We start from the raw sequence: 27,314 nt of genomic DNA on the forward strand, positions 1-27,314 counted from the left end.
ACTGAACTTTACATGAAGATTGGTGGTGTCCTCTATGGCAGCAGGCTAGCTTAGGGAACCCCAGTCCCAGCCTCTCAGCAATTGCAGTCTGAGGGGCCTGCTGATCACTTTGCCTAATGGTAGGGCCAGCCCCAAGAACAGCCAGCAGCCTGATGCTGCAGCAAGGTTGCTCCAACTTCCACAGCGCCACCACCTGGAATCCCAAAAGCTTGGGGTGCATCTCTTCTGACAGCAGTGAGTGAGAGAGAGAGAGCAGCATTCTGCTCCATCACCCACTCTGGCTTGCTCAAGAGGTCAGCTAAGAATAGCCCCCCCTCCTGCTCTCACTCTCTCCCCCCCCCCCGGGGGGAGATTAAGAGCCTTGTGGCGTGATGAGATGAACACATGCGGGGAGCCACGAATTTGCATGCCTTGTGGGCTGTTACTGGATCCTGGATGCCCTCTGCATGACGTTCCTCGAAAGGAGAGGCAGGGCACCCTGAGCATTACTCAGCACCCTCCCACTCCCCCGCCTCCCACTGACTCAGGACAAGGGTGGGGTCACCTGCCCTTGAGGGTGAGACGGGGCCTTGGAGGAAACTGTATAAAGCTTCTTTGCCCAGATGGGTTTATTCCACACCCTCCAAGTGTCCCTGTTTTCCAGGGACAGCTCTGGATTTACAGAAGCCATCCTGGTTTCTGACTGGATCGCTGCTTTTCCTTTGGAAGTCCCTATTTAGAATCATAGAATCGTAGAGTTGGAAGAGACCACAAGGCCATCCAGTCCAACCCCCTGCTGAGCAGGAAACACCATCAAAGCATTCTTGACATATGCCTGTCAAGCCTCTACTGTACTTAAAGACCTCCAAAGAAGGAGACTCCACCACACTCCTTGGTAGCAAATTCCACTGCCGAACAGTGGAGAAATGTTGGAGGGTATGCCCCAGTGCGATCCGGCTGAAGGATCTCAATAAATAATAATAAATACTAATAAATAATCATTAGCACATTATTAATGGCAAGTAAAATGTATGGCAGTTGTTTTTAATGATTTCTGTGCAATTTTACACATATTTCACTTGCCAAGCAAAACTAAATCCTATTAATTTAACCCAAATATCTTTTGAATTCTCATGTCATGTTGCAGCTTGTTAGCACACCTCATTTTGGGAAGCTGAAAAATTCAACGTGCGCTATTGCCCTACCAGCAAAACAGCCGCAGATTGAAGCAGGTAAACTAGGTGTATATTTGCGGAAAGGCGAGCTGATGAATATATTTGGCTCGTGGGCCTGAGGTTCCTCACTATTCCCCTAAACCCCAGTTCCTGTGAGCTGGATCTCATTCATTCCTCCTTGCGCAGCACCTGGAGGGGAGTGGCGGACTGATTCACTCTGGATCGTGCTGGAAGTGTTGCAAAACAGCAGCAGGAGCAGGCTATGCGACTCAAGACAAGCAGCAAAAGTGTCTCGCACTTTTCCGGGCTTCCCTGCCTCCAGGGTGAAGCAAGGAGGTGGAAGGCAGAACAGGGAATTGGGGAGGAGCAAAGGAGCTGACAAATTCAGAGGGATTTCATTGTTATTCACTGTCATTTTCCAGGCAAGCTTTGAGCTGCCTCTCTGTGCTGGGCAGAAAACTCAAGGATTTGGGCCTTGGCAGGTGACACTCAGGAAATCCTGACACCTTGCAGGAACGCCCTTTTGCATAAGTCACAAGCTGAGCACCTCATAGTCTGAATGTTGGAGGAGTCGGGACAGATAAGAGAAAGTGCTTCCTCACACAGCAGCACATAGTTAAATTATGGAACTCTCTGCCGCAGGATGGCCACTGACTCAGATGGCTTGAAAAGAGGATTGGACAAATTCACTGGGGGAAATAAGGCTTTCGATAAGCCACGATGGCTCTGCTATGTTGGAAGCAGCAATGCTTCTGAATACCAGTTGCTGGAAATGTCATGAGGGGAGAGAACTCTCGTGCTCAGGTCCTGACGCTTTGTGTCATTTTCTTGGTCAGTATTGTAACACGGGAAGGGCTGTAGCCATGTGGTGGGTCATCTGCTCTGCATGCAGAAGGCCCCAGGTTCGATCTCTGGCATCTCCAGGTAGGAAGGTCCCCTGTCTGAAACCCTGGAGAGCTACTGCTGCCAGTCAGTGTAGATGACACTGAGCTAATGGTCTGATGCAGGATAAGGCAACTTCTCCCGGGCACAGTGTCTGCTTCCTAACACAGTACAGCACATTCAGCTGCTGGCCAGGTGGCCAGGGAGAGAGACGACATGTGACACTGGATAGTAGCAGCCCAAACACGTGTTATGTTCTGATTTCTCTTGTCGTCTGGTGCAACAGCTCGTGGCAGGAGCAGTCTGAGAACATGCTGGTTCGACAGCAGTATCCGGGAAGGTTTGGCAAAAGTTACCGGTATTAACATGGACCTGGTACTGGGGCCAGGCAGAGCTCACATCGCAAACAAAGTGGGCTGTTCAGGGTGAAATGGAGCAGGCCAGCTGGTGAACGGAGGGGGGCCTGCTTTCTGCAGAGGTCTGCTTTACGTCTGCCTTCCCCGCCCCCACCCCCCCACCCCCCAGGAGTGCAGACCCCAGCAGGACCACACTGTCTGCTCAGAAGTACAACCCTGCTGCAGAGGTCTGCTTTGACAGGAGGGTTCAATCCTGCTGGCTGCAAGGGGTCTATCTCACCAGTGCATTCCCAGCTGGGTAATTTCTAGGGAAGCAGACTCCTGCAACTACGGTAACAGGATTGCACTTTTTGCCCCCAGCTGGAGAGTGGAAGGATCAGTCTTGCTGCCTGCAATGTGGTTGAGAGGAGGAAGTGTCTCTCCCCCCCCCCCAGCTCCTGACTGTGTGCTTAATAGGCATTTAAAACCCGAATTAAACATTAGGGCTCCCCCTGGCAATTGATTCAGGGCCTACATCTGAGATGGCCTGGGGCCAATCCAAACCCCTGCATAAGGCCCTGCAGGGGGGGGTGTATGGGCTTGCAGCCTTACCTGTTACTAGTAGGAAAGTGGTGGCCACTCCTTTATTACTGGTTTTTAAGCAAGAATTTTGTAGTCGTGGAGTTTCTGCAGCGGGTTGAACCTGATGACCTCTGGAGAGACCCAATTTTATGAATTGGGAGCCTGATCTATAGGGTTGTGCTGGTGGCAAAGTGTGATGGGTTATGGCTCTGTCTGTCATTTGCCTTTTTCTTTTGCGGGGTTGCGGGGAAATGGGCTGAACCCACAAGTGAGTCTTGGTCTGCATGTTTCCTCCTGCGCCTTGTCCGTCCCCCCCTCCCCCCGGTGGCTCGTGTCCAGGAAATGTGTCTAGGATGGTTGTTTAATCAGGCGGCCGGGCTTGTCCGTTCTGTGGGCTTCCTGCCCTCGGGTCTGAAGGGAAGATCGGAAACTCTGCTGCTTTAAAACAGGACTGGTAATCCGGAAATGGAGAATTTCCTGGATGTGTGTATGCCCCCCTCCCACTTTTGTGTAAAGTAGTGGCATTTAATGGCTTTACATTTTACCAGCTATAATGGTTGGAGGGAGAGAGGAAGCAGCGAGGCCAAGTTCCTGCTGATTTTCTAAAGCAATCTCTTATTTATTTACAAAACAAATTAGATGCCTTTTCCCCAAAGATCCAGGGAATGTGGAGCAAGCCAATAGAACAATGTGCACGTTTTTTTTTTAAAAAAACCCTTTTATCATTCTTCAGTAGGAAACACGAGTTCTTTGTGCATAGAGAACCTCACAATGCATTGTGTGCTATATAATAGCAAGGCATGATACCAATGCGTTGAAAAAGCTAAGATCAGGTGGTGTTGGCATTCTGATTACAGTGCCATCGCGCCTTAAGAGTTGCATAGATGTTGCTAACAACTTAAAAGAAAATTTCTTGAAAATCTACTATAGATGGTACTTAACACCAGTGAAACTTGCAAAGATTTATAAAATCAAATCCAATTTGTGCTGGAGATGTAGTAAAAAACCGGGAACTTTTATTCATATATGGTGGGAATGTGAGGAGATAGCGAAATTTTGGAATAATGTACATGAAGAAATGAAAAAAATGATGAAACGATCAATATCAAAAAAACCAGATATGTATTTATTAGGTTTGTTAAATGAGGAAATCCCCAAAGAAAATATAAAAGTTTTCCTATATGCAAGTACGGCAGCAAGAATGCTTATAGCAGCAAATTGGAAGTCTCCTAGGATACCATCAGTAGAGGAATGGATAAATAAATTGAGCGAGTACTTATTGTTGGCAAGGTTGACAGCAGCTGTAAGGGACCAGTCGAAGCAGAAATTAAGGAAAGAGTGGGATAGTTACGATGAGTATATGAGGAAACATTGTTCGAAAGAAGATATGTTAATATGTGTAGACTAGGGATATGAAGAGAATAAAAACAAAAATAATTAATTAGAAATTTAATAGCAAAGTGGAATTATATTGGAAGTAATGCACGAGTGAATACAAGAAGGGAAAAAGGAAGTCGAAATAGTGCGGAGGGAAGTACAGAGGGGAGGGGGAGGGAGAGGGTGGGTAGAGGGGGATTGTATTTATGCATATGATGAATTTTATCTTGTTTGTTATTTCTTTTGTTGTATATTTTGAATTTCGAAATAAAGTCTTTTTTTAACTTCAAAAAAAAAAGAGTTGCATAGATCTCTGCACCCAAGGATCATACAATTGACAGGCGGAACAATGAGCATAACGCAGGCTAAACCAGGACCAAAGGTCCTAATTAAAAGCAGGTGAATCTCTGCAGGGTTTTGCAGGTCCACCGTAATGAACGGGAAATGCAACAATGGGTTGCAGCACACAGTTAATTTCCCCCAGATATTATATTCCATTTTCCCTCCTGGTTTTCCGTCCTCTCTCCGCATACCGGCTGGTCAGCCTTCTGTGGCTACTGAGCATGCTCAGTCCTCATTGGGCTGTTTTCCCTACGTATTCCGCCCCGCCCAACGAATCTGGGTGTGCCCCCTCCCCCAAAAACACATTTTGTACTTTTGCAAACATTGAGTTCTCCCATGCCTGCTGATAACCTTCCCTTCCCTTTGTGGCTTGGGTAGGATTCTCACCCGGAGAAACACGTCCGTATACAATGACCACTGCAGCTGTTTTAGAATTCGAGTCGTGAAGTTCCTACAGCCCACCTAGAGTTAGCAATCAGGGATCTTGTATGTCTTGCAGTAGAAATGCTTTCCGGGTTGTTGTTGTTGGGGGGTTTTTTGCAGGGGGAAAAAGCTATTTTTGCAGTCTCTGCAAAAGGTAGCTAGTTCTGGTTTCTGTGGTCCAAGTGCAGGGCTGTATTTGCTCAGCTAAGGTAACACTCGGCATAGACCCATTGAAATGAATGGACCCAAGTTAGTCATGTCTGTTCACTTCAGTGGGTCTGCATTGAGTACAACCTGCAATATTAATAGAGGTCTCATTATCCTCTGTGTGTTATAAGACAGGGGTGGGGAAACTGGGGCGTTCCAGATACCACTCCACACCGCTTTGATGAGTGACTAGTTTGGGGTTGTTCCTGGATAGTATCACTAGAGACCAAAGCATCCTCTGTGCCTTTTACCAGCTTCATCTGGTTCTTCAGCTAGGGTCATTCCTGGACAGGGATAGCACACCCTCCACCATTTCTCCGATGAAAATAGGGGATGTCCTATTCAATACTGTTCAGCTTCCAACATACATAAAAACATAATAAAATATTAAACATTTAAAAACTTCAGATGTCTTCTAAAGGTTGTAGAGTTGCTTAGCTCATTGGCTTGGGCAGCGTTTCTCAACCGCTGTTCCGCGGCACACTAGTGTGCCGCGAGACGCTGGCTGGTGTGCCGCGACGTGCGGCGACGAGAAGGGCGATTTGCATTGTCACGTGCCTGGCGGCCGCCAATACACAACGCTAACCCGCCAGAAAGCAATATTTCTCCTCCTCTTTCCCAAAGCTCAGTGCAAACGAGCCTGGCGGCCGCCAATACACATCACTAACCCGCCAGAAAGCAATATTTGGCAAGTGTTTCTTACAGTCATAATTATAATATAGGGCGGCACAGAGTTAAATTTTTTAACTTTTTTAATGGTGGTGTGCCTCATGATTTTTTTCACAGAACAAGTGTGCCGTGGCCCAAAAAAGGTTGAGAAACACTGGGCTTGGGGGGTCACATAACTCCATACCCTTCAACATTTCTCCAATGAAAATAGGGACATCCGAAGGAAAAGCAGGACATTCTGGGATCAAATCAGAAACCGGGACGGCTTCTGTAAATCCGAGACTTTCCCTGGAAAATAAGGACATTTGGAGGTTCTGGGAAAGCCTGACCACTATAGTCCATGCCAGGGGTCAGCAACCTTTTTCAGCCGTGGGCCGGTCCACCGTCCTGTGGTGAGCCAGACTATATTTTGAAAAAAATATATGAATGGATTCTTATGCCCCACAAATAACCCAGAGATGTGTTTTAAATAAAAGCACACATTCTACTCATGTAAAAACACGCTGATTCCCGGACCGCCTGTGGGCCGGATTGAGAAGGCGATTGGGCTGCATCAGGCCCCTGGGCCTTAGGTTGCCTACCCCTGGTCCATGCGTTGGTGACCTCGAGGCTGGGTTGCTGCAATGCACTCTGTGTGGGGCTGCCCTTGGCCTTGGTTTAGAAGCTGTGGTTGGTGCAGGATGCAGTTCCCAGACTGCTGGTGGGGGCAGGCATCTGACTGAATACGGGGCACCATTGTTAAAGCATCTGCATTGGCTGCCCATCACCAAGGTTCGAGACCCTTGAATTAACTGACAAAGCCTTAAGCAACTTAAGTCTAGAGCAGGCATAGGCAACCTTGGCTCTCCAGATGTTTTGGAACTACAACTCCCATGATCCCTAGCTAACAGGGCCAGTGGTCAGGGATCATGGGAGTTGTAGTTCCAAAACATCTGGAGAGCCAAGGTTGCCTATGCCTGGTCTAGAGCAGGTATCCACAAACTGCGGCCCTCCAGATGTTTTGGCCTACAACTCCCATGATCCCTAGCTAACAGGACCAGTGGTCGGGGAAGATGGGAATTGTAGTCCAAAACATCTGGAGGGCCGAAGTTTGGGGATGCCTGGTCTAGAGCATCCTTAGGGACCACCTGATCCTAGCTCAGTCCTTGAGAGAGCACCTACAGGAGCATCACTGGTCGTCCCCACAAGCTGGCAAGGCTCATCTGACATCAACACAAAACCGAGCATTTAGTGCCATCCACCCAATTTTGTGGAATAGTCTGCCAACAGATGTTTAGCAGGCGCTTTCTGTTTCAACTCTGAAACGTGTGCTGAAAACTTTTCTACGTTGTCAGGCTTATGCAGGCGATTAAAAGCGCACCTTTTAAATCTCCACTTTTAAAATACACCTACCTGGTTTTTATGGTGCGGTTTTGCGTACGACTCTTGTGAACTGGTCTGGGTTTGTTTTATGAATGCACGTATATTTTTATACATAAATAAATTGGCCATCCTGCTTGGGCTGATGGTAACCCCTACAAAATGCACAGAGAGTTAAAATAAGTTAAATAAAAAACCATTCAACTGTGCTCCAGACGCTTGGATTCCTTGAGAGAACTTCGCTCCATTGCAGGGGTAGAGATCATCCTTTGGGTCTCTGCAATCCTATGCTAACCTTTGCTGGCTGGTGGCTCCTGTTCAGAGTTCCTTCTGCCTGTCTTGGTGGGGTGCCATCAGTCACGGGAGCGAAGTTGAGTTAAAAGGACGGGGCATTTGTGAAGTGTGTTTGCTGGGTTGCCTGAACACAGTCACGGGCATTTAATCCCAGCTGGGACATTGCAGGGGGTGACCTGCTAATCTCTGATATTCTTAATATAGGAAAGTCTGCTCTTAAATAAACCCAGGGTTGCTATATCCAGCAGCAGGGGAGCTAAATATAAAGGAAGATTCTCCCTCGCTCCTTTCACCAGCTCTGGTTCCCCTTAGTAGCCTTGGTAAACAGAGGCTAAACAAGGGAAAGCAGTCATCCCTGGAGGCAAGCTTGATCCCACTATGCAGGATGCTAAGCTTCTGGGAGGAACAAGGGTGATGCTCTGACCCCTCCTGTCTTGGTAGCTGGGCAGTGGCCAATTTGAATAGTGGGGGGGGGGGGGGAACCCACACTGTTAGCCTGAACAAAACCCCTCTGTCTTCCAAGCTTGTTGATAGGAACAAATAAAGGGACACAGGAAGGAACCTGCTTTAGACTGAGTCAGACGGTTGCTCCCTTTAGCTCCATATTGTCTACACTGGCTGGCAGCAGCTCTCTGGGGTTTTAGGTGAATGTGTAGGGGATTGAACCTGGGTTTTTCCAGCTGCTTCTGAGCTACCACTTTGACACTTTCCTACTCAGGTAGGAAGCTGCTTCCTGTCGAGTCAGAGGGTTGGCCCATTTAGCTTAGTGTTGTCTACCCTGACAGGCAGCAGCTCTCCAGGGTTTTGAGATAGCAATGTGCCCCAGCCCTGCTTGGAGGTGCCGGGGATTGAACCTGGAACCTTCTGCATATGAAGCAGATGCTCTGCCCCTGAGCTACGGCCTTCCTTTACCATCTGTGCCCAGCCATAGGGCGACCGAGTGTTGATAGGTTTTTTCGTAATGTGTCTCGATTTATTTAGGTCCCAGGCAAAATGACTCCCTGCACACTCTCTATCCTGTTTGCAGGTGACAAAATAGGAGATGGTGAGGGGGTTGCATATTGCAGAATATTCTCCGAAAGGTTTTGTAGCAGAAAGATCTCTCCTGAGAAATGTTGGCCGTTGATGGTGAGCGCAACTCAGTGGTAGAGTGCTTACTCTGCATCCAGAGGAGGTCCCAGGATCAATCTTCAAGTTGGGCTGGGCATCTCCCCTTCCTGGAAAGTTGCTGCCAGCCAGTGTATGCAATACTAAGCTAGGTGTTCTAATGGTTTGACTCGGCACGAGGCAGCTGATGATGATGATGTTGCTGTGTTTGGGGGAAGAGTCATAACTCGGTAGTAGAACATCTGCCTTGCGTGCAGAAGGCCCCAGCTTCAACTCTCAGCATCTCCAGGTAAGGCTGTGAAAAGTCTCCGTCTGAAACCCTGGAGAGCTGCTGCCCATTGGTGTGCTCTGACTTGGTCTAAGGCAGCTTCCTATGTTGGGAGCTGGTTCTTTTCTCCTGGCATTCATGTCTTTCTGAATCTCCTGCTGCTGAGTCTCACTGAACTGTAAAACTGCATAATTTGAAGGGACCTCAAAAGTCATCTAGCCCAACCCTCTGCAATGCAGGAATCACAGCTAAATGACCCCTGATTCAAATAATATGAACCTTTTGAGCAAGAGGGAGCAGGGCATTACCGGTAGCATAGCAGTGGACTCTGTTAGGTAGCTGCTGCATGAACGCCAGGAATATAATACTGTGTAATGTAATGTAATGTAATGTAAACACACACACCCCGTATATATATGGCATTTCCCAAATGCAAAAATTAGGGTGGCATGATTATTTGGTGAGAATGGCTGGGAAATATCAACAATGGGAGTGCATGAGTGAAAACTGGTGTGTTTTTCTTTTAAAAAGAAGTTGTTATAGAGAGGCATTGAAAGGTGTCATTAACCTAATTTTGTCAGTGATCAAAAAACCACAACACATTTATTAGAAACATTTGCGTCTGGGCTGCCTGCCAGAGGTGGGTTTTTTTTTTTAACAAAACAAAACTGGAACCAAATGCTCGTAATAATAACCTCTGACTTGCGCTTAGAGAAACCCACCAGGCTTGGGCGCATAAACATCTCCGTTGAAAAAGAGAGAAAATGTCTCTGCCTTGAGCTTAACATTTGAGCCTCTGAAGCAAAGCCATTAGCCAGGCTGGTGTTTTGTTACAGTTAGTGAGCAAAACAGCAAGAACTCTCTGCTGTGGACAAGGGACCACCTTCCTAGTGATTTAATAAGATTCCCACTGGATTGTCGAGGGGCAAAGGGCAACCCACAAATTCATTGCATCTTTCCAAAAACGATAAGTCAGCAGGTTTGGGCGTAGGAGTATTTTATGAGCGAATGAGCACGCGTTCGCGCTTGGTCTTCGCCAAAAGAAAGCAAAGTGTATAAATAAAGTGGTAGCAACACCTTGCCAAAATGATCTCCAGAGTTACTCAACAGGTGAGGCGGTCTGGTGTAATGGTTAAAGTGTCAGACTAGGACCTGGGTGAGACCAGGGTTCAAATCCTCCACTAAGCTTTGAAGCTCACTGTGGGGGGGGGTGACCTTTGGTCAATTGCTGCCTCTCAGAGTTGTTGTGGGGATTAAATGAGTGGGGAGAACCATGGCTGCCCCCTTGAGCTCCTTGTGGCGGCGGCGGGGGGGGGGGAGAGATATAACTGCAATAAAATATTACGAGGCAGCCTGTCTCTCCTGGATCAGGGAATGGTGTATATTACAAAATACTGAACTTCAGGACCTGGAAGGACATGACAACCATTATGGCTGGCATGCCTACTTAGGTTACAATAAATTGAAGATCTATAATAGCTTTCTAAATCACTTTACAAGGCAATCTCTCAATATAGTTTGGGAAAAATACAAAGATTTGCTCGAACCTAAAACTCCATGGTGGATATCGCTGCTTGAAGCATTAGCAGTAAAGAAAAAAATACGAAAGGGATTTGGCTAATAAAATAAATAAATGAAATGAAATGTCATTCTTGACCGCAGAGTACACCTAATGCAGAAATAAACTAGTGGATTGATCCATCTCCTGGGCTAAGGTACACAAACGATACCCCAAATAAACATCAGTAGCAATCCTGCTGCTTGGAAGTCCTGGGAGATGTTCTGTATTGACATCGTTGTTTCCTAAGCAAGTGAACCAGCTTGCTTAAGATTTGAATATAAGAAACTGAGTGGGTGGGTGGATTCTCTTTTCTCCTTCTGAGCCTTTTTGTAGCTAAAAGTTCCATTAAAAAATATAAATAAATGCCCCGTTATATCTTCAAGGATGGAAATTAGCCTTGTCACAATCTATATTTCTGACTGTTCATCATGCCCTGGCTACAAAAATAGACCTTGATCTGGAATTGGCTGGTACAGGGTGTCTTATCTAAAAACCCTGGGAGGCTTGTGATAAACCTGAGCAAGTGTGTGTGTGTCTAGGGGATAGCAATAGTTGTTGCTTCCTTGATCTAACTGCCTCATCAGATTAAAGTAAATATTGAGGTTTTAAAACGTGTCTACATTACTAAGCCTGTAACGTTTGATGGTGGTGGTTTTTAATTCGTTTATTTTATTTATTTTATTTTAGGGGGCGGGGAAACCTCAGTTCAAAGAATGTACAGTGGTACCTCGGTTTAAGTACACAATTGGTTCCGGAAGTCTGTACTTAACCTGAAGCGTACTTAACCTGAAGCGAACTTTCCCATTGAAAGTAATGGAAAGTGGATTAATCCGTTCCAGACGGGTCCGCGGAGTGCTTAAACTGAAAGTACTCAAACCGAGGCGTACTTAAACCGAGGTATGATTGTATTCTCTACCCAGCATAGGAGCCAACTCCTAGGGGCTGAAGGGTCTTTGTCCCCCAATAAAATATTTGAGGGCGCCTTTCCCCCCCCAAAAAAGTGATGGCCATCACCATTCAAATGGTGTGTGTTCACCACATCATGTGATCATATACCTGCTCTCTAGCACTATCTGGCGTTGCATAACATATTCAAAACGCTGTTTTTGACTAATGTAGCTGAGTCCTAAGTTTGACTAGGAGTAGACTTGTTGAAATTAATGGCCCTAACTTAGTCATGTTCAGTGAGTCTGCTCTAAAACGTAGTAGCGCACCACCCTATTTATAACATTTCTACCCCCCACCTTTTGCACCTAGGAAGTCAAGGTGGTTCTCCTCCACAACACGTTCCTCCTCACAACAAACCTGTGAGGTAGGTTAGCCTGAGAGACTGTGACCAGCCCAAGGTCACGCCTGGCAAGCTTCATGGCTGAGCAGGTCTCTCAGGTCCTAAGCCTGGCTCTGTGTTACTCGATGGAGGTCATTTTGCCCTGAAGGGTGTTCAAAGAACCCTTTCTGCCTTTCATTCTGCAACACAACTCTGATGTCACAAACCCACCTGGTTCCAACTCAACCGAGTTGGCTCACCGCTGGTTTGAGGGGGAAAGGCTTTTCTGAGGGGCTTTCAGACATATTCGAAGCGCCAGCGTCCAACGGGTGAGGGTAGCCAGGTTTGACTGGCAAGGCCCACTGTTGGGTCTCTAGAGAGTTTGTAGCCAGAAGCCTTGAGCCATCATCACATCAGCCAGCTGAGGCACAAAGGGGGACCCCCACTGCTTCAGGCATTCACACGGCGTGGCGTCTTGTCGTAGCCCTGGAGAATATTTTCAACCAGATCTTATTTCCCACCTCTTAAATCTTGCTTCATGAGGTAAGGTGTGCCTTTTCGAACCAGTGTCTTCTGGAGGAATGGTTCTCGTGTTTTTTTTGTCCAGGCTGCAGAAGTTGATGTGCGAAGTGATTCTAGTTACCGTATTTTTCCGTCTATAGGACGCCCCTATGTATAAGATGCTCCCTATTTTTGGGGACACCAGTTAAAGAAAACTGGGAGGGGGGGGGAAGATCTGGGAATATCGGAAGGTGCCTTTATAACAGAGTCATTTCCCTTTGGTCCCCTTAACTCAGCATTGTCTACTGACAGGAAAGCAGGTCTCTGCGTTTTCAGGCAAGTGTTTCTCCTAGCTGTACCTGGAGATGCCATTGGGAATGGAGCCTGGGACCCTGTGCACACCAAGCGGATGGATGCTCTTAACCAGGCATCCCCAAACTTTGGCCCTCCAGATGTTTTGGACTACAATTCCCATCTTCTCTGAACACTGGTCCTGTTAGCTAGGGATCATGGGAGTTGTAGGCCAAAATATCTGGAGGGCCGCAGTTTGGGAATGCCTGCTCTTAACCACTGAGCCGTGTTCATTTCTACCCCACTCTTTAACATGAACACCCTTCTCTCCCCCGCCCCTTCCAGCTGTGTTGGAAGGAAATGCTTGACTGGGTAGATCCTCTCTCTCTCTCTCTCTCTCTCTCTCTCGCTCGCTCTCTCTCTCTCAAAAGTCATCTGAGCGGCAGCTGGACCTGTGCTGATAAGAAAAGACTTGGTTTCCTTCATCCTCTCCACCCACTCTTTCCCTTTCAGTATAGGTTAGTGTCTGTTCCTCTACCCCGCAAAATTAATCACCTGCAACTCGACTGAAAAAACATTTGTTTCAGCCTGGGCACCCTGGGCCCAAGCCCTCCGAAGGCCGAATTGGTGCACGTTGCCAACTTTTCTTTTTTCAGTGCTCCTCCGTGTATTATTTCGCACCCGGCGCATGTGCTTTTATAGAATAATGTGAGTAAGCACCAGCTGTGAGGTCTCTGCTCCCGCCCCACATCTGTTTGTGGTGTGAGCCAGCCAGGACCTTTTTTCAGGTTACTCCGTTCCATCCCTCTCCCCCATTATCCATTCCGCCCACGCAAGACCAGTCAGCATTGTATGCTCCTGAGCACCCTCAGAGCTGTGTACTTGTGTACTTCCGTTTGTGTGTGGTGTGTGTTATTTTCTCAAGACTTGCTGTACTTCTGCAAAACTTGGGGTACCCTTTGCTTCTGTTGATACCTCTTTCTGGTGCATGAGTGGTTCTGTGTGGGCTGCACCAGATTCTGTGCTTAGAGAATAATTAATATAATGTTGGGCTTAATACGCAGGATCTCTCCCTTTTTCTGCTCCCCCCCCCTGCCATTTTTAGGGAGAGGAAAAGAACTCTCTTGCAGGGTTTACCACTATACAAAGGTAGGAAAAACACGGTAAAAGGCCAAATTCCTGGCACAAGGCACTTGTCACAGAGGTGGCTCTCTCTCTCTCCCCCCCCCTTTTTGGTAGGAGTTCTAAATTTAGCATCCCGTCAGAGAAACCTCAATGACAGATTTACACGCTGTAGTGTCTGCCACTGGCTGCAGTGTCGCATCCCAGGACGATGGAGACGCTTTTCCTTCAGGACGGAAGCCAGACAGTCCGCATCGACCAAACGGATCCCGTTTGGCGGAGGGAAGGGTGTGTGTGTGTGTTAGGAATGAACGAACAAGTAGCAACTAACATTAACTCAGAATGGAACCAATGAAATGGGTGGACTGGACTCACTTAGGCCTATTCATTTCAGTGGGCCTACTCGGAGTAAAAGTGCAACCCAAACATCTTAGAATCAGGATTATGGAGTGGGCCGGGGTGCCCAAAGGCCATCTAGTCCAACCCCCTGCCGTCAAAGCTAAAGAATCCCTGACCGATGGTTTTCCAGCCCCAGGCGGTTGTGTTTGGGGCCCATGACTGTTTTTTTGAGGCCTGAAAATTAGGTCTCCATGCCTCCCCACCAAATCATCTGTCACAGAGGCAGCTCCAAGCTAAAGCAGGTTAAACGACATACTTGGCCACTGAGCCTAGTATTTTCCTCTCTAGCTCACAAAATCTCCCTAGAGTCACATGCATAGAAGTCATCTTTTTTCCAATTCCATGTTAGCATGACCCTTTCAGCTGCAAATGTTGGAGGTTGACCCTGGGACCTTCTAACATGCTAGCCTGGTGCTCTAGCACTGAGCTACGACCTTTCCCTTAAGACATGGGAACAAACGAAACCGTTTTGTACTGAGTCAGACCATTAGGCCCACCTAACGCAGCACCATCGGGCGTGGGGAACCTTTGGCCCCTCCACATGTATCTGGGCTACAACTCCCATCATCCCTGTCTCTTAGCCATGTGGCTGATAGGACCTGGTGTCCAGCAACATTTGGAGGGGGCCACATAGGGATTTTAACTTTGAGCTGAAATCCCATCCCATCATACCGTTATGCCTTTCTCATTAGCAGCAAACAAAGCCACATCCATGAGATCCAGTGGCATGTTTAGTTAAGGCGTATATTTTAGTTTTGACACATGGGATTTAAGGTTCTGAAGATTCTGTGTTCCCTACTCTCTAAATCAGCCTCTGCTAACCAGGCACTTCCCACCCCCGGCACGCTGGCTGGGACTGATGGGAGTTATAAGGCACCGGGTGCAGAACACAGGAAGTTGCCGAGTCAGGCCATTGTTCCATCTAGCTCAGTATGGCTGGTGCTGGCTGGGCAGCAGCTCTGCAAGATTCCAGGCAACCTGTTTTTACCAGCCCTTGACTGACTGGGAAATGCCATTGGGGACTGAACCTAGCACCTTCCGCTTATGCAGCTAGGTTCTCCACTGAGCCTATTCCAGACCAATCAAACGTGCCATGCTATTTCCCAGCATGCCTTTTGCTTTGGCACTCTGATTTATGGGGAGATAATGCCCCCGTTTCTCTGTGCTCTAAACGTCTGTGGTTTTACTTGAGATTCCTGCAAGTGCGTTTATGAGCACAATTCAAAGTGTTGGTGCTGACCTTTAAAGCCCTAAACGGCCTCGGTCCTGTATACCTGAAGGAGCGTCTCCACCCCCATCGTTCAGCCCGGACACTGAGGTCCAGCGCTGAGAGCCTTCTGGCGGTTCCCTCGCTGCGAGAAGCAAAGCTACAGGGAATCAGGCAGAGGGCCTTCTCAGTAGTGGCACCCGCCCTGTGGAACGCCCTCCCATCAGAGGTTAGAGAGATAAACAACTACCTGACATTTAGAAAATACCTAAAGGCAGCTCTGTTTAGGGAAGTTTTTAGTCTGTGATATTTTAATGTATTTTGATGTGTGTTGGAAGCTGCCCAGAGTGGCAGGGGAGACCCGCCCAGAGTGGCGGGGTAAAAATAATAAATTAGTATATTATTATTATTGCAGGGGGTTGGACTAGATAACCCATTGAGGTGCCTTCCAACTTCGTGATTCTCTGACCAGGATTGTACAGCGGCCTGTTCTGCATGTAGCCACTTTATGAAGTTCAAAACTTGTGGGAAAGTTTCCTGTCTCTCCACCGTTCCGCCCCACTTTCTTTCTAATTTCACTCCCCCCCCTTCTCTGTTAGCTCTGGAGGGGCTCAGAATTTGAGCAGAAACATTACTGTATTATGATTATGATTATGATTTCTTAGAAATGTTTTCCCTTCCTCCAGAAATGTCAAAACAAGGGGGCTTATCCGGACAGCTCCATTTACAAGGACCACCTAGCTTTTATGTTTGCCAATAAACTATACGGAAAATGTGGAGGCGAGAGAATGATAATGCCTCTTGTAAACAATCTGAATGGCGGAGGAAAGAACTTGGCCTTTAGAACTATGTAAGCTTTTCTTTTAAAAAAAGAAGGGGAAGGGGAAGGAGATATTGGCATGAGAGTGAGTCAGTTTGATTTGGGACGAAGGGCAGCTGCAAGTCTACCCCAAGCATACGAGATTGCTTTGCATTCTGGCTGAAATAGGTACCCACCCTGGTCACAAACATTTTGAGCAAAACATATCCTGAAAGAGCAACTTGCAGAATTGTAGATCTGAGCCGTTTGTCTAAGGAAGTAATGGAAGGGGCTTGCACAAGAGTTTATCTTCAGGACTTTTTGTTTCTTTCAAAGCAAGAGCAAGGACAAAGAGCATCTGGGAAATGAATGAGGCAACAACGAGGCTTTCAAGTTTGCTTGCGGCAGATTAGGATAGGTGAAGTCGGGGAATTTGGCAAATAATCAAGCAGAGGCTGGGTACTTCTTTCCTTTCTTTTAATGGGGTCCCTGCTTCATGCGAGCCAGTATAGACAGCAGCACTTCTTTGCATGATTGTCTGCCTTTCTCTCTGAAAGCCAAAGGTTGGGTTTCAGCTGGCAGAGGAGCGTTTGTGAAAGCTCAAATGTGTTCTGCAAGTTGAACCTAGGCAGCTGGCAGGAAACATATTGCAGAGTCTGATGGAGCTTACTCCTAGGCAGCTATGGATAAGACTATGCTGATCCAAGTAAATTGCATATTGTGCATTGCTGCTGAGTAGTATACTCTGCCCATGTTTGCTCCTGGTCCCACCTACCGCTGACATGTGGCCCTTGGAGTATTGCCCAGAAGGAAATGTGGCCCGCAGGCTGGAAAAAAGGTCCCCAAACCCAGCTATAAATCCCCTGCTTAGGAGCATCCAGAAACACCTGGCTGACCACTCTTGGAAGCGGTGAACTGGGCGATGTGGTCAGCCACTTCCTTTGTCTGACCAGATTCAGCATTTTAATCTCATTTCGAAGTCCTAATAGCTGCTCTCGATTGGCTGCATCCCTTTGATACCAGCTAATGGTACTGCCTTGCACTTCGTCTTCCTTATGGCCTTTTCTTCCTGGTGTGCTAGAACATTAATCTGTGATGTTCAGCCACTCTGTCTCATCCTTAAGTCTCATTAAACCTCATTATCTGGTTCTTTCAGCTGTGGCAAAACAATGTTTAGAGGGGCAATTCTTAATGTGTGTATAAGTACAGCCTTGGAAGGTTTTGCCTTGCTGAAAGCTGCCTCTTCTGGAGAGGATCCTGGTTACGGAGAGGGGCATTGCTCCACTGCTGCCGATCGTATCAGGCCCCGTTCACGCCACTCATGTAAAGCATCATGATACCACTTAAAACAGTCGTGGCTTCCCCCAAAGGATTCTGGGACCTGTGGTTTCTTAAGGATGATAATGGATTTTAGAAAGCCCCTATTCCCTCCCACAGAATACAATTCCCAGAATCCCCTGCAAAGAGGGGTTGGCCGTTAAACCACTCTGGGAATTGTGAGGGGAACAGGGGTCTCCTCAAAACTCTCAACACCCTGAGCATACTGCAGCTCCCAGAATCCTTTCGGGGAGGGAACTAATCACTGCTTAAAAATCATATCACAGTGCTTTAAATGTATGGTGTTGAACGTGGCCTCGGAGATCTGGGCTGAAATTTAGAAATGGACTTTCTGGCAAAAATGGGGGGGCAGGTACCCCTGTGCATTTTACTGCAAAAAGTCCATTTGAGAAAAGAAAATGGGAAAGGGGCAGGTGTGCTCGATCTGCTCTCATTGCACAACATCTATTTGCTTGTATGCGATTGAGCCCCACCTCCCCACTTGAAAACAGGAAGTGGCCTAAATTCGGTGCTGGTGGTCCGCACATGTTGTGGCAATGGGTTCCAAAGTATGGAAAGTATGGAGAAGGGGGTGTTTTGGGGGGGATGAGGGTCCTCCTCTCCAACGGGGGTCTCTGCCCCCAAAGCAGCATCTCTATGGAAGACATTACATCTGGAAAAGTGCCAAAATCGCTACCTGGATTACCTGTGAGGAGAGTTGCTGTTTGCGGGCTTCCCTGGTTGGCTTCTGTGAAGATAGGATGCTGGACTAGGTAGGCCTTTGGCCTGATCCAGCATGCAGACGGCTCTTTACGGTCACCAAAATGACTCTGCACTAATTATATCAATGTTTTTCAGTGTATCTGACGAAGTGTGCATGCACACGAAAGCTCATACCAAAATAAAAACTTAGTTGGTCTTTAAGGTGCTACTGAAGGAATTTTTTTTATTTTAATCAATTTGTTGTTTGATTGCCGGAAGCTTCCTCCAAGTGTTTTGGGAGAGGCAGGTTCTATAAATATTTGGACCATTTTTGTAGCATCCGCTTAAAACATATACAATTTGGAGTTGTTTACCACCCTAAGAACCTTCCAATCCTCTTAACCTCCTTCCTTTTGGCTCCATCAAAAGGGCCGTGCAACATTTTTGCTTTTTTAAAAACCTTTCTTTGCTTTTATTTTCTCTTATTAATCACTCACTCTGTTGCAAGCCAGGACATTAAGAGGAGGAGAGTCCTGACCCTTTTTGACAACCTTATTTCAGAGCTAATGGCATTAAAACTGGTTGCCTGGTGCTATTTTAAGCTGGCTCCCTCTTCCTTCCTGGTGATCTTCCCGTCGCCGAGAAGTGAGTCTGAAATGTACTCGGAGTCGAGAGAGAATTTCATGCTCTTTATTCAGCTCATAGTCATCAAGGAGAAGAAGAATGGCTCTTTTCCCAAAACCATCTGCTTATATACATTATTTACACAATGGGCCTTGCGTGATTGGCTACTTCAGGGCTACACCTGTGGGCCAATTATATTGTGGATTGACTTCTGCCTGCAGCCTGATTGGCTGCTCCTACAGGCCAATCAGGTAGCAGATTCGCTTCTGCCAGCCGCCTGATTGGCTGCTCCAGCAGGCCAATCAGGTTGCGGATTCACTTCCACCTGGAGTTGGATTGGGTAGTTCCCGCTGATTCTGAATCCTATTGTTCTAGGATTCAGCTCAGTACATAACAGAGTCATTCGCTGTGTGATGGTCAGATGCCTTTCCTAGTTTTTCGACTGCAATGGAGTGATAGCGGGCTGGTCAATGGATTATTTGTGGATGGGTTGCATTGATATCCCCACCTTTTCCTCCATGGAGTTCAACAACAACCCTGTGAGGTAGGTTAGGCTGGCCACTCCCAGTTCACTTCATGACCAAGTGGGGATTTGAACTCTGGTCTCCGAGGTCCAGCTGCTCTGTAGATGAAGTTGTGTGTCAGGCAAACTGGTCCATTAGGGTGGAAGCGGCACTGCAGATTTATTTCAGACTTTATACAGTGGTTGCTTATAATCAAAGCTCTAAGTGGTTTATGAAATAAAAATGTAAGGGTTAACATGATCAATTGAAGGATGTATTTTAAGAATGCTTAAAAGAGAATTAAAATCAACTGGAAGCAAATGGAGATCGAAGGCAGGTTTGCATTCTGAGGGTTAGTTATATCCAGGGCTAGTTGTTTTCAGAGTAGCTTGAAATTGATGGACTTAAGTTCATTCATTTCCATGGGTGTAATCTATATAGGACTAACATTGGTGGCTAGTCAATAGACAGGGAGTTCCAAAGTGCTACAACAGAAAATAAAATGACCTGGCTTTGATGGATATCTGTATAGGGGAAGAGGGAATCTCTCACTGACCCTTGCACATTAGGGTGTGTTGAATTTTTCAACTTTCAAACTCCCCAAATGACGGTGCTAAAAAGTTGTAACATGACTTGGGAATTCAAAAGATACTTGGGTTAAATTAATATAATTTAGTTTTGATTGGTAAGTAAAATGTGTGTAAGATTGCACAGAAATCATTAAACATGATTGCCAAGTTTTTCATTTGTATTATACAGGTGTAACTTGGAAGTCGAACAGAATCTGTTCCGGAAGTCCGTTCAACTTCCAAAACATCTGGAAACCAAAGCACGGCTTCTGATTGGCTGCAGGAAGCTCCTGCAGCCAATCGGAAGCTGTGGAAACCCCCTTGCATGTTCAGGTTCCAAAGAACGTTCGCAAACCAGAACACTCACTTCCGGGTTTGCGGCGATCAGGAGCCAAAACACCCAAGTACCAAGGTGTTAGGCATCCAAGGTACAACTGTATATTATTGTTTATATTATTTAGCATTACCTGACATTTTAAGAAGGTAAAATTAAATTTCTTCCATTTTCTGAAAGCACTTTATGTGCTGCTTCAACAAATGTAGACTTACTAAGCTAAATGTTGTCCAATCACAAAAATAATAGCAGATTTGAATTCCTTATACGCCAAAGCATATTTTTAAGACCACTCACTGAAGAAATTTCACCCCCTCAAATGCCACGTCCGACATGCTTTTCTCTCTTAACACTACCGTATGTATCTGACCTGGCGTCAGCACCCAGCAATCCTCGATCCCAACCCATTGTTATTGACCCCAACCCTGGACCCCTTTTTAAACCAAGACTCAGCAGCTGAGTGCCGCCATCTTAATTTCCCGCATTTCCCCGAGACAGTGTTGCTCTGTGGGCATCATGGCAAATTAAAATGGTGGCTCATTCAGAGTACTGCCGCTGCCCACCGCTGTCAGGTGGGCCTATGAGGAGGGGGTACACAGAGGTAGAAAGGAGCCCATCAAACTTGGAATCAGCCCTGCTCTGTGCTCCATAGGAACCTGTGTCCCTTGAGACAACAGCTCCCCACATCCCCAGCTGCCATGAGCAATGGTCCTATATGGGTGCTGTGAATCAGGCATAGGCAAACTCAGCCCTCCAGATGTTTTGGGACTACAACTCCCGTCATCCCTGAACACTGGTTCTGTTAGCTAGGGATGATGGGAGTTGTAGTCCCAAAACATCTGGAGGGCCGAGTTTGCCTATTCCTGCTCTAGATCAGTGTTTCCCAACCTTGTGCCTCCAGCTGTTTTTGGACTACAATCCCCATCATTCCTGACCACTGGTCTTGCTAGCTAGGGATGATGGGAGTTGTAGTCCAAAAACATCTGGAAGCACAAGGTTGGAAAACACTGCTCTAGATCAGGCATCCCCAAACTTTGGCCCTCCAGATGTTTTGGACTACAATTCCCATCTTCCCCGACCACTGGTCCTGTTAGCTAGGGATCATGGGAGTTGTAGCCCAAAACATCTGGAGGGCCGCAGTTTGGGGATGCCTGCTCTAGATGATGTTTGACCTACAAACCACCCCCCTTCCTTAAGGGAATAGATAGCAATTCCCTTAGTTTCCTCTGGAACTCACTCCTACAAGAAGTAGAGATAAGCCACCAAGTTTGCTGGCTTTTAAAAGAGGCTGAAATAAATTTGTGACAGAGAAAGACATGAATGGATACTACCCATGACGGCCCATGTTCTACCACCATTCGGAGACAATATTTCCTCTTGGGAATCACAAGTGGGGAGAGTTGTTGTGCTCAAATTCATCTTGCAGGCTTATGGATGCCCACTGTGAGAACAGGATGCTGGCCTAGATGGGTCCTTGGCCTGAAACAAAAATTGTTACCTTCTGCATGTTAATATACATAAAATGTCATTACATTACCTTCCTCCATGTTTTAATTAAATAAAATTGTGGGTGTTTATTCAAAACCTGCCAATGAGTCCAATTCTTCATGTTGTTTCTGTAAATAAATTGTGAAAGATTCCCATTCATTTTAAAAAGTCTGTATTGTCCTTTTCATGCAGTTTATCTGTTAACTTCGCTCATTCTGCATAGTTCATCCATTTTTCTTGCCATTGTTCTTTCGTTGTTACTTCTTCTTTCTTCCATCCTTGAGCTAATAAAATTCTTTCCACTGTTGTAGCATACAGAAATATTTTCCATTTTCCTTGCCATTGTTCTTGACCTGAAATGCCTAGCAAAAAGGCTTCTGGTTGTTGTTGTTTTTTTTACAACTGTTATTTTAAACATCTTTTTCAATTCGTTGTATATCATTCCCCAAAGGTTTTTAACAATTTTACATTCCCATCACATAGAGCTCTCCTTATTTTATTGCGTTATGAAATAATAACAATCAGCAAATGGGTTTGGGAGGCAGGACATGGGAGGGGATCCGAGCCAATGCTGGCCACAGGTGCCGGAGATCTATGCAAAATAATCATTTGTGTGATCTATATTAAGACTGCATCTGCCTAGGGGAAGCCCAGAGGACGTAGAACCACCCGTGAGCTCATCGCATTTGATAGCAATGAGCCACTGCCGCGATGACCTGGTTTCATCCGATGCACACAGAGACTCTTTAAGTCTCTGCCCAGATACCAACCTAGAGGGACTTCCGAAAGCTTTCCAGTGAGAATGCTCAGGTGCGATTGTTAAAGAGGCAAGGAGTCTAACTTTCCATTCCCTTTAAACAACAACAAACCCACAAGTGGGGAGATTTGCTGTCCTGTTTGCCAGCTTCCCATAGTTATCTAGTTGGCCACTGTAGGAACAGCATGCTGGACTAGGTGGAATTTTTGACCTGGTCCAACTTTTTATATTCTACTTGGATGGCTTTAAATTGGAGTTCATAAATTCATGGAGGGTAAGGCTTGTCGGTGGCAACTAGCCACAATGACTATGTTGTATGCCAGCATCTGAGGCAGGATACTGCCCAATATCAGTTCCTGGGAATTGCAAGAAGGGAGAGTTGCTGTTGTTGGTTGGCAACTGTAAGAACAGGATCCTGGACTAGGTGGACCTTTGGCCTGATCTAGCAGGACACTTCTTAAGTGTGTATCCATCTCCTGTCCCTGTGCCAACCTTTTATTAATGCTGTGGTTCTCTTCTGCTTTTGTCTTCCCACCCCCCTCAAGGTGGTTTCACCCAAACATCAATGGCATTGAAGCGGAGAAGTTGCTGTTAACCCGAGGAGTCCATGGGAGTTTTTTAGCCCGGCCTAGTAAAAGCAACCCAGGAGACTTCACCTTATCCGTCAGGTATTAAATGTTCAAAAACAACAACTTGGGGGGGGGCAGCTTGGAACCAATAGCATGGCGCAATGTTCTCAGCGGAACAAATTCTGAGTAGAACGAATCCTAATGCAATATCGAAACATTTGGTGTGCCCTCACCCTCAGTACACATCAGACATTCAGAGTTTTTCTGCTCACCCGCAAAAAGGATGGAAAGACCAGTGGCAGAGCTGCTACTCTGCATGCAGAAGATCTGACCAGGCAGGGTTGAAATCCTGGAGAGACTTTGCTGGTCAGTTTTAGACCAGTGTTTCCCAAACTTGGGTCTCCAGCTGTTTTGGGACTACAAACCCCATCATCCCTGACCACTGGTCTTGCTAGCTAGGGATGATTTTACTGCCATCTGTCCAGATTTTAATTTGTTCGGAACTAATTTAAAGATGTATTTTAATTAACCGATTGCCTGTTTGTATGTTCTTTGTATACTGTGTTAGTTTTATGATGTAAGCCGCCCTAAGCCCAGCTGAGGGCGGGGTACAAATACTGTAATTTATTATTATTATTATTATTATTATTATTATTATTATTATTATTAAAGAGGAGTGGAAAGATTAATAGAGGGGAAGGCTGTCAGTGACTGCTAGCCAGGATTGGCAATGATCTGCTTCTGTGGTCAGAGGCAGAAACACATCTGAATACCAGTTTTGTTTTGTTTGAAAGTTGCAGGAGAAAGAGAGTGCGATTGCACTCGGGTCCTGCAAAACGAAACTGTTTTGATCAGGTGAAAAAGAACTCTTGTGTGAGAGATGAGGTGCTCTGCACATGCTCAGAGGCACGTTCTGCATGGGGTTCTAGCATTCCTGCAGCAGCAAGCTGGCCAGCTTCCTCGGGGCTGCTGCCAAACCATCCTGTGATCTCGGGGCAGAGTCGCCGGCTTGGAAAAATCCCTCTTGATCTTTCCAAACCTCTGAATGTTTAGCTGCTTGTGGGGAGGGGGGGGGGAATAAACCTATCCACTTACAGCTGTAGCTGGATCTTGGTAAATAATTTAAAGAGCGGGAATTGGTGCTCTGTGCATTTCTGTAAGAGGTGTTTGGGCCGCAAGCCAGCCTTTGGGGAAAGGCAAGTGCCAAGGAAAGGGAGCTTGAAGAGACTCTGGACGAGAAATCCATTTAACACGGAAAACAGGGGATGTTTTCTGAGAGCGGGTCTCCTGTTCTTCCCTGCAGCTATAATGCAGATTATTTCAGGGGGTGTGGGGAGGAGATATTGCTAGATAATAGTGTGTCTGCCTCCGCTTGCACCTTGTCACACGGCTACAGAAATTTCCCTTTGTGAAAGTGGTCCCTATTTGCTTACATTCTAAGCAGGTCCAGGAGTATTTTTGTTGTTGTTCCATTCCCCGCCCCCCCGCCCTAAAATCTCCAAGTTTTGAAATACTCCCAAGAGTTGCAGTGCTATCTGAAAGTTTGGTTTCCTTGGAATGGACCAGTGGAGACTCTGGTGCCTGTAGTAGGACATATGGTTTTAGTTACACATAGATACAGCCCTAAGCCTAGGATGGAGGTACTCGCAGCATTAACACCCCCAGAGACCTTGCTTCTCCATCAGGTGCCGCTCTGGGATCCTGCACAGAGCAAGCACATCTCTGCATCTCCAGCCTCATGCTCATCTCTCTGATGTCTGTTCTCCTACCTAGCAGCCAATTCTGTGAAACTTTTATTCCTATACTTCTCTCGTCGCGTCGATCCTGCGAGGTGGGTTAGGTTGGGCGGGATTCGAACTCGAGTCCCTGCAGTCCCCTTTACCGCTCCCTTCGCTGTCTTGAGCTCCAACCAGCAGCTGAGCACAACAATCCCCAACCCCCCTCCACCGTGTGTCTTACAAAGAACAGTTTTGGCCTCCGTCAAACACGGTAGGGATAGAGACACCTGTATGTGTTTTTGAGGGAAGCACGGATTTATTGCCAATTGGCGGGCAAGGGCACCCCATCCCGGCACTCTTGGCGGTTCAGCTTTCATATCTCGGAGAGCTTTTGAGGTAATTAGCAGCTGCAGCTGTGTGCTTCAGAGAAAGACGGAAAGAGAGCCGTCTTCCTTTCTAAAACCACGCCAAGACGGATCTGAGGGCGAGGGAGGTTCTTCTCCCGCGAAGCGAAATTTGCAGCCACAGCCGTTTTCATGTAATTATTTAATCCAGCTGCTGGTTTGGAGAGGGACCCTGCCGCCTTCGCTCAATAGCTGCCTCTGTGGCGAGGCCACAGGTGTCCCTTCTTTGTGCAGAAGCGATTTTGGCATCAAACAAATTGAGCGTGACTCCACGGAAGCATTGTCGGGTGTTTAGATGTAGGCGGTTCTGGCAGAGAAGCATTGGTGTGGTGTCCTGGTCATTTGCAAAGGATTGTGGGTAATTTCCTCTTCTATTCCCCACCCCCGCACCCCGGTTTTAGAACTGCACACTTTTTTTCCCCAGGTGTTAGCATAGCCACCCCATTTAAAAATATTTTCCTTGCTTTTACCACATTTATTCACGGCTCAGTAATGCTCCAGGATCGCTCAGGAGCAATCGTGTCAATGAGCATACGAGATGTCAGGATGAAAGCTGAGGTTGCTGGATCAGGCCAATGGCCCCTCTAGCCCAGCATCCTGTTCTCACAGTGGCCGACCGGATGCCTGTGGGAAAACCCACAAACAGGGTTTGAGCACACAAGCCCTTTTCCCCTCTTGTGGTTTCCAGCAACTGGGGTTCAGAAGCATTGCTACCTCCAGCTGAGAGCCAGCGTGGCTTGCAGCCACCAGTGGCACTCTACTCCCTGAGAGAATCTGCTTATAAAGCCATCCAAGTTGGGGTGCCGTCACTGCTTCCTGTGGGGGTGAGTTCCATAGTTTCAGTCCTTTGCAAGCAGACGGCCCCCAATCCAGTCCTTGGCATCTGGGAGAGTCTCTGGTCTGCAAACTTGCGATATTTGGGTTTGAAGATTGAAAAAATACTCGTTTCTGGAAAGTAGAATCTTACTGTGCAGCAACGGTTTTGAATAATTCTTTGTATGTAACTGACAGATGAAGAATTGGAAGCCCACCTTCCTTCCTTCCCTCCCTCCCACTTTTTCTTTTTTCTTTCTTTTCTAATTTTTTCTCCCCATGCATGCTCCTCTCTCCCTCTCTCCTTTTTCTGCTTTTGTTTTGATATAGATTAGTTTTTGCATCATTAAAAAGCTTTAACAATGACAATAATAATGCAGAGAGAGACACTGGTCTCTGATACCCCAGAGGGATGCTGGACACCCTGTAATATGCTTTCCGTTTTTAAAAAACTTCATCAAACCAGTTAGGATGAAAACAGTGGTTTGTGAGCAAGGCGGCAACTTTCTGTCTTCTTCTTTCCAGAGCTGAAGGAGTTAATCCCATTTGGCTATTAGCAGTGCTGAGAGCACCAGCACAGTCCCATTGGAGACCCTTTTTGCCCTTTCCTCCCCTCCCTGGCTTTCCTAAGAGGAGGGAGGCTAATTGCATTTAAAGGCACTTAAGAGGCTGCCTGCCTGCCTGCTGAGCTGGCCCCTTTGCCTCCAGACGCCTGATGGATGAGTTCAGTCTAGGAGGGGTTGTCTGCTTCTAAAAAGCTTGGTGGGCCAGTGAATTTGGTCACTCCCAGTCTCGGGACTCCAGTAAGATGGGCAGCAGGGGACTCTTCCTAAGAGCTGGGCTCATTTAGGAACACAGGAAACTGCCTTATTATACTGAATTAGACCTATATTCAGAATCTTTATTCATAGTGCTGACAAATGCCAATACTATTTAAAAAACAAAAATGCACATTAAACAAAACAAAACCCTGCATTGGTTTCTGACCCTCCTGGCTGTGTCGATATTCTGATGGTGATGTTTATTCCACTTTTTATTTAGTTATTATTATTTATTGAATTTATATCCTTCCCTTCCTCCCCTGGGAGCCCAGAGCGGCAAACAGATACACAATTTTTTAAAAAGAAAGCATTCTAAAACAAATGAAAGCATTCTACAAAAAAAAAAAAAAACAATTGCAAACGTCTAAAACAGGCACTCCCAAACTTCGGCCCTCCAGATGTTTTGGCCTACAACTCCCATGATCCCTAGCTAACAGGACCAGTGGTCGGGGAAGATGGGAATTGTAGTCCAAAACATCTGGAGGGCCGAAGTTTGGGGGTGCCTGGTCTAAAAGCAAGTGTCAGGAACGTTCTTCTATCTGGAGATCT

General features: G+C 46.6%; 1 protein-coding gene across 1 annotated transcript in view; it reads left to right on the forward strand.

Moving 5' to 3' along the window:
- LOC118086429 (tyrosine-protein phosphatase non-receptor type 11) overlaps positions 1–27,314 on the forward strand; it is a 54,194-nt gene that overhangs the window by 6,335 nt on the left and 20,545 nt on the right. Inside the window, exon 2 of the mRNA XM_035118023.3 lies at positions 22,986–23,108. Coding sequence (XP_034973914.1) covers positions 22,986–23,108 — 123 coding nt within the window. The remainder of the gene's footprint in view (positions 1–22,985; positions 23,109–27,314) is intronic.

The sequence above is a fragment of the Zootoca vivipara genome, chromosome 6 (genome assembly GCF_965207765.1).
Source record: "Zootoca vivipara chromosome 6, rZooViv2.hap1.1, whole genome shotgun sequence".
Lineage (NCBI taxonomy): Eukaryota > Metazoa > Chordata > Lepidosauria > Squamata > Lacertidae > Zootoca > Zootoca vivipara.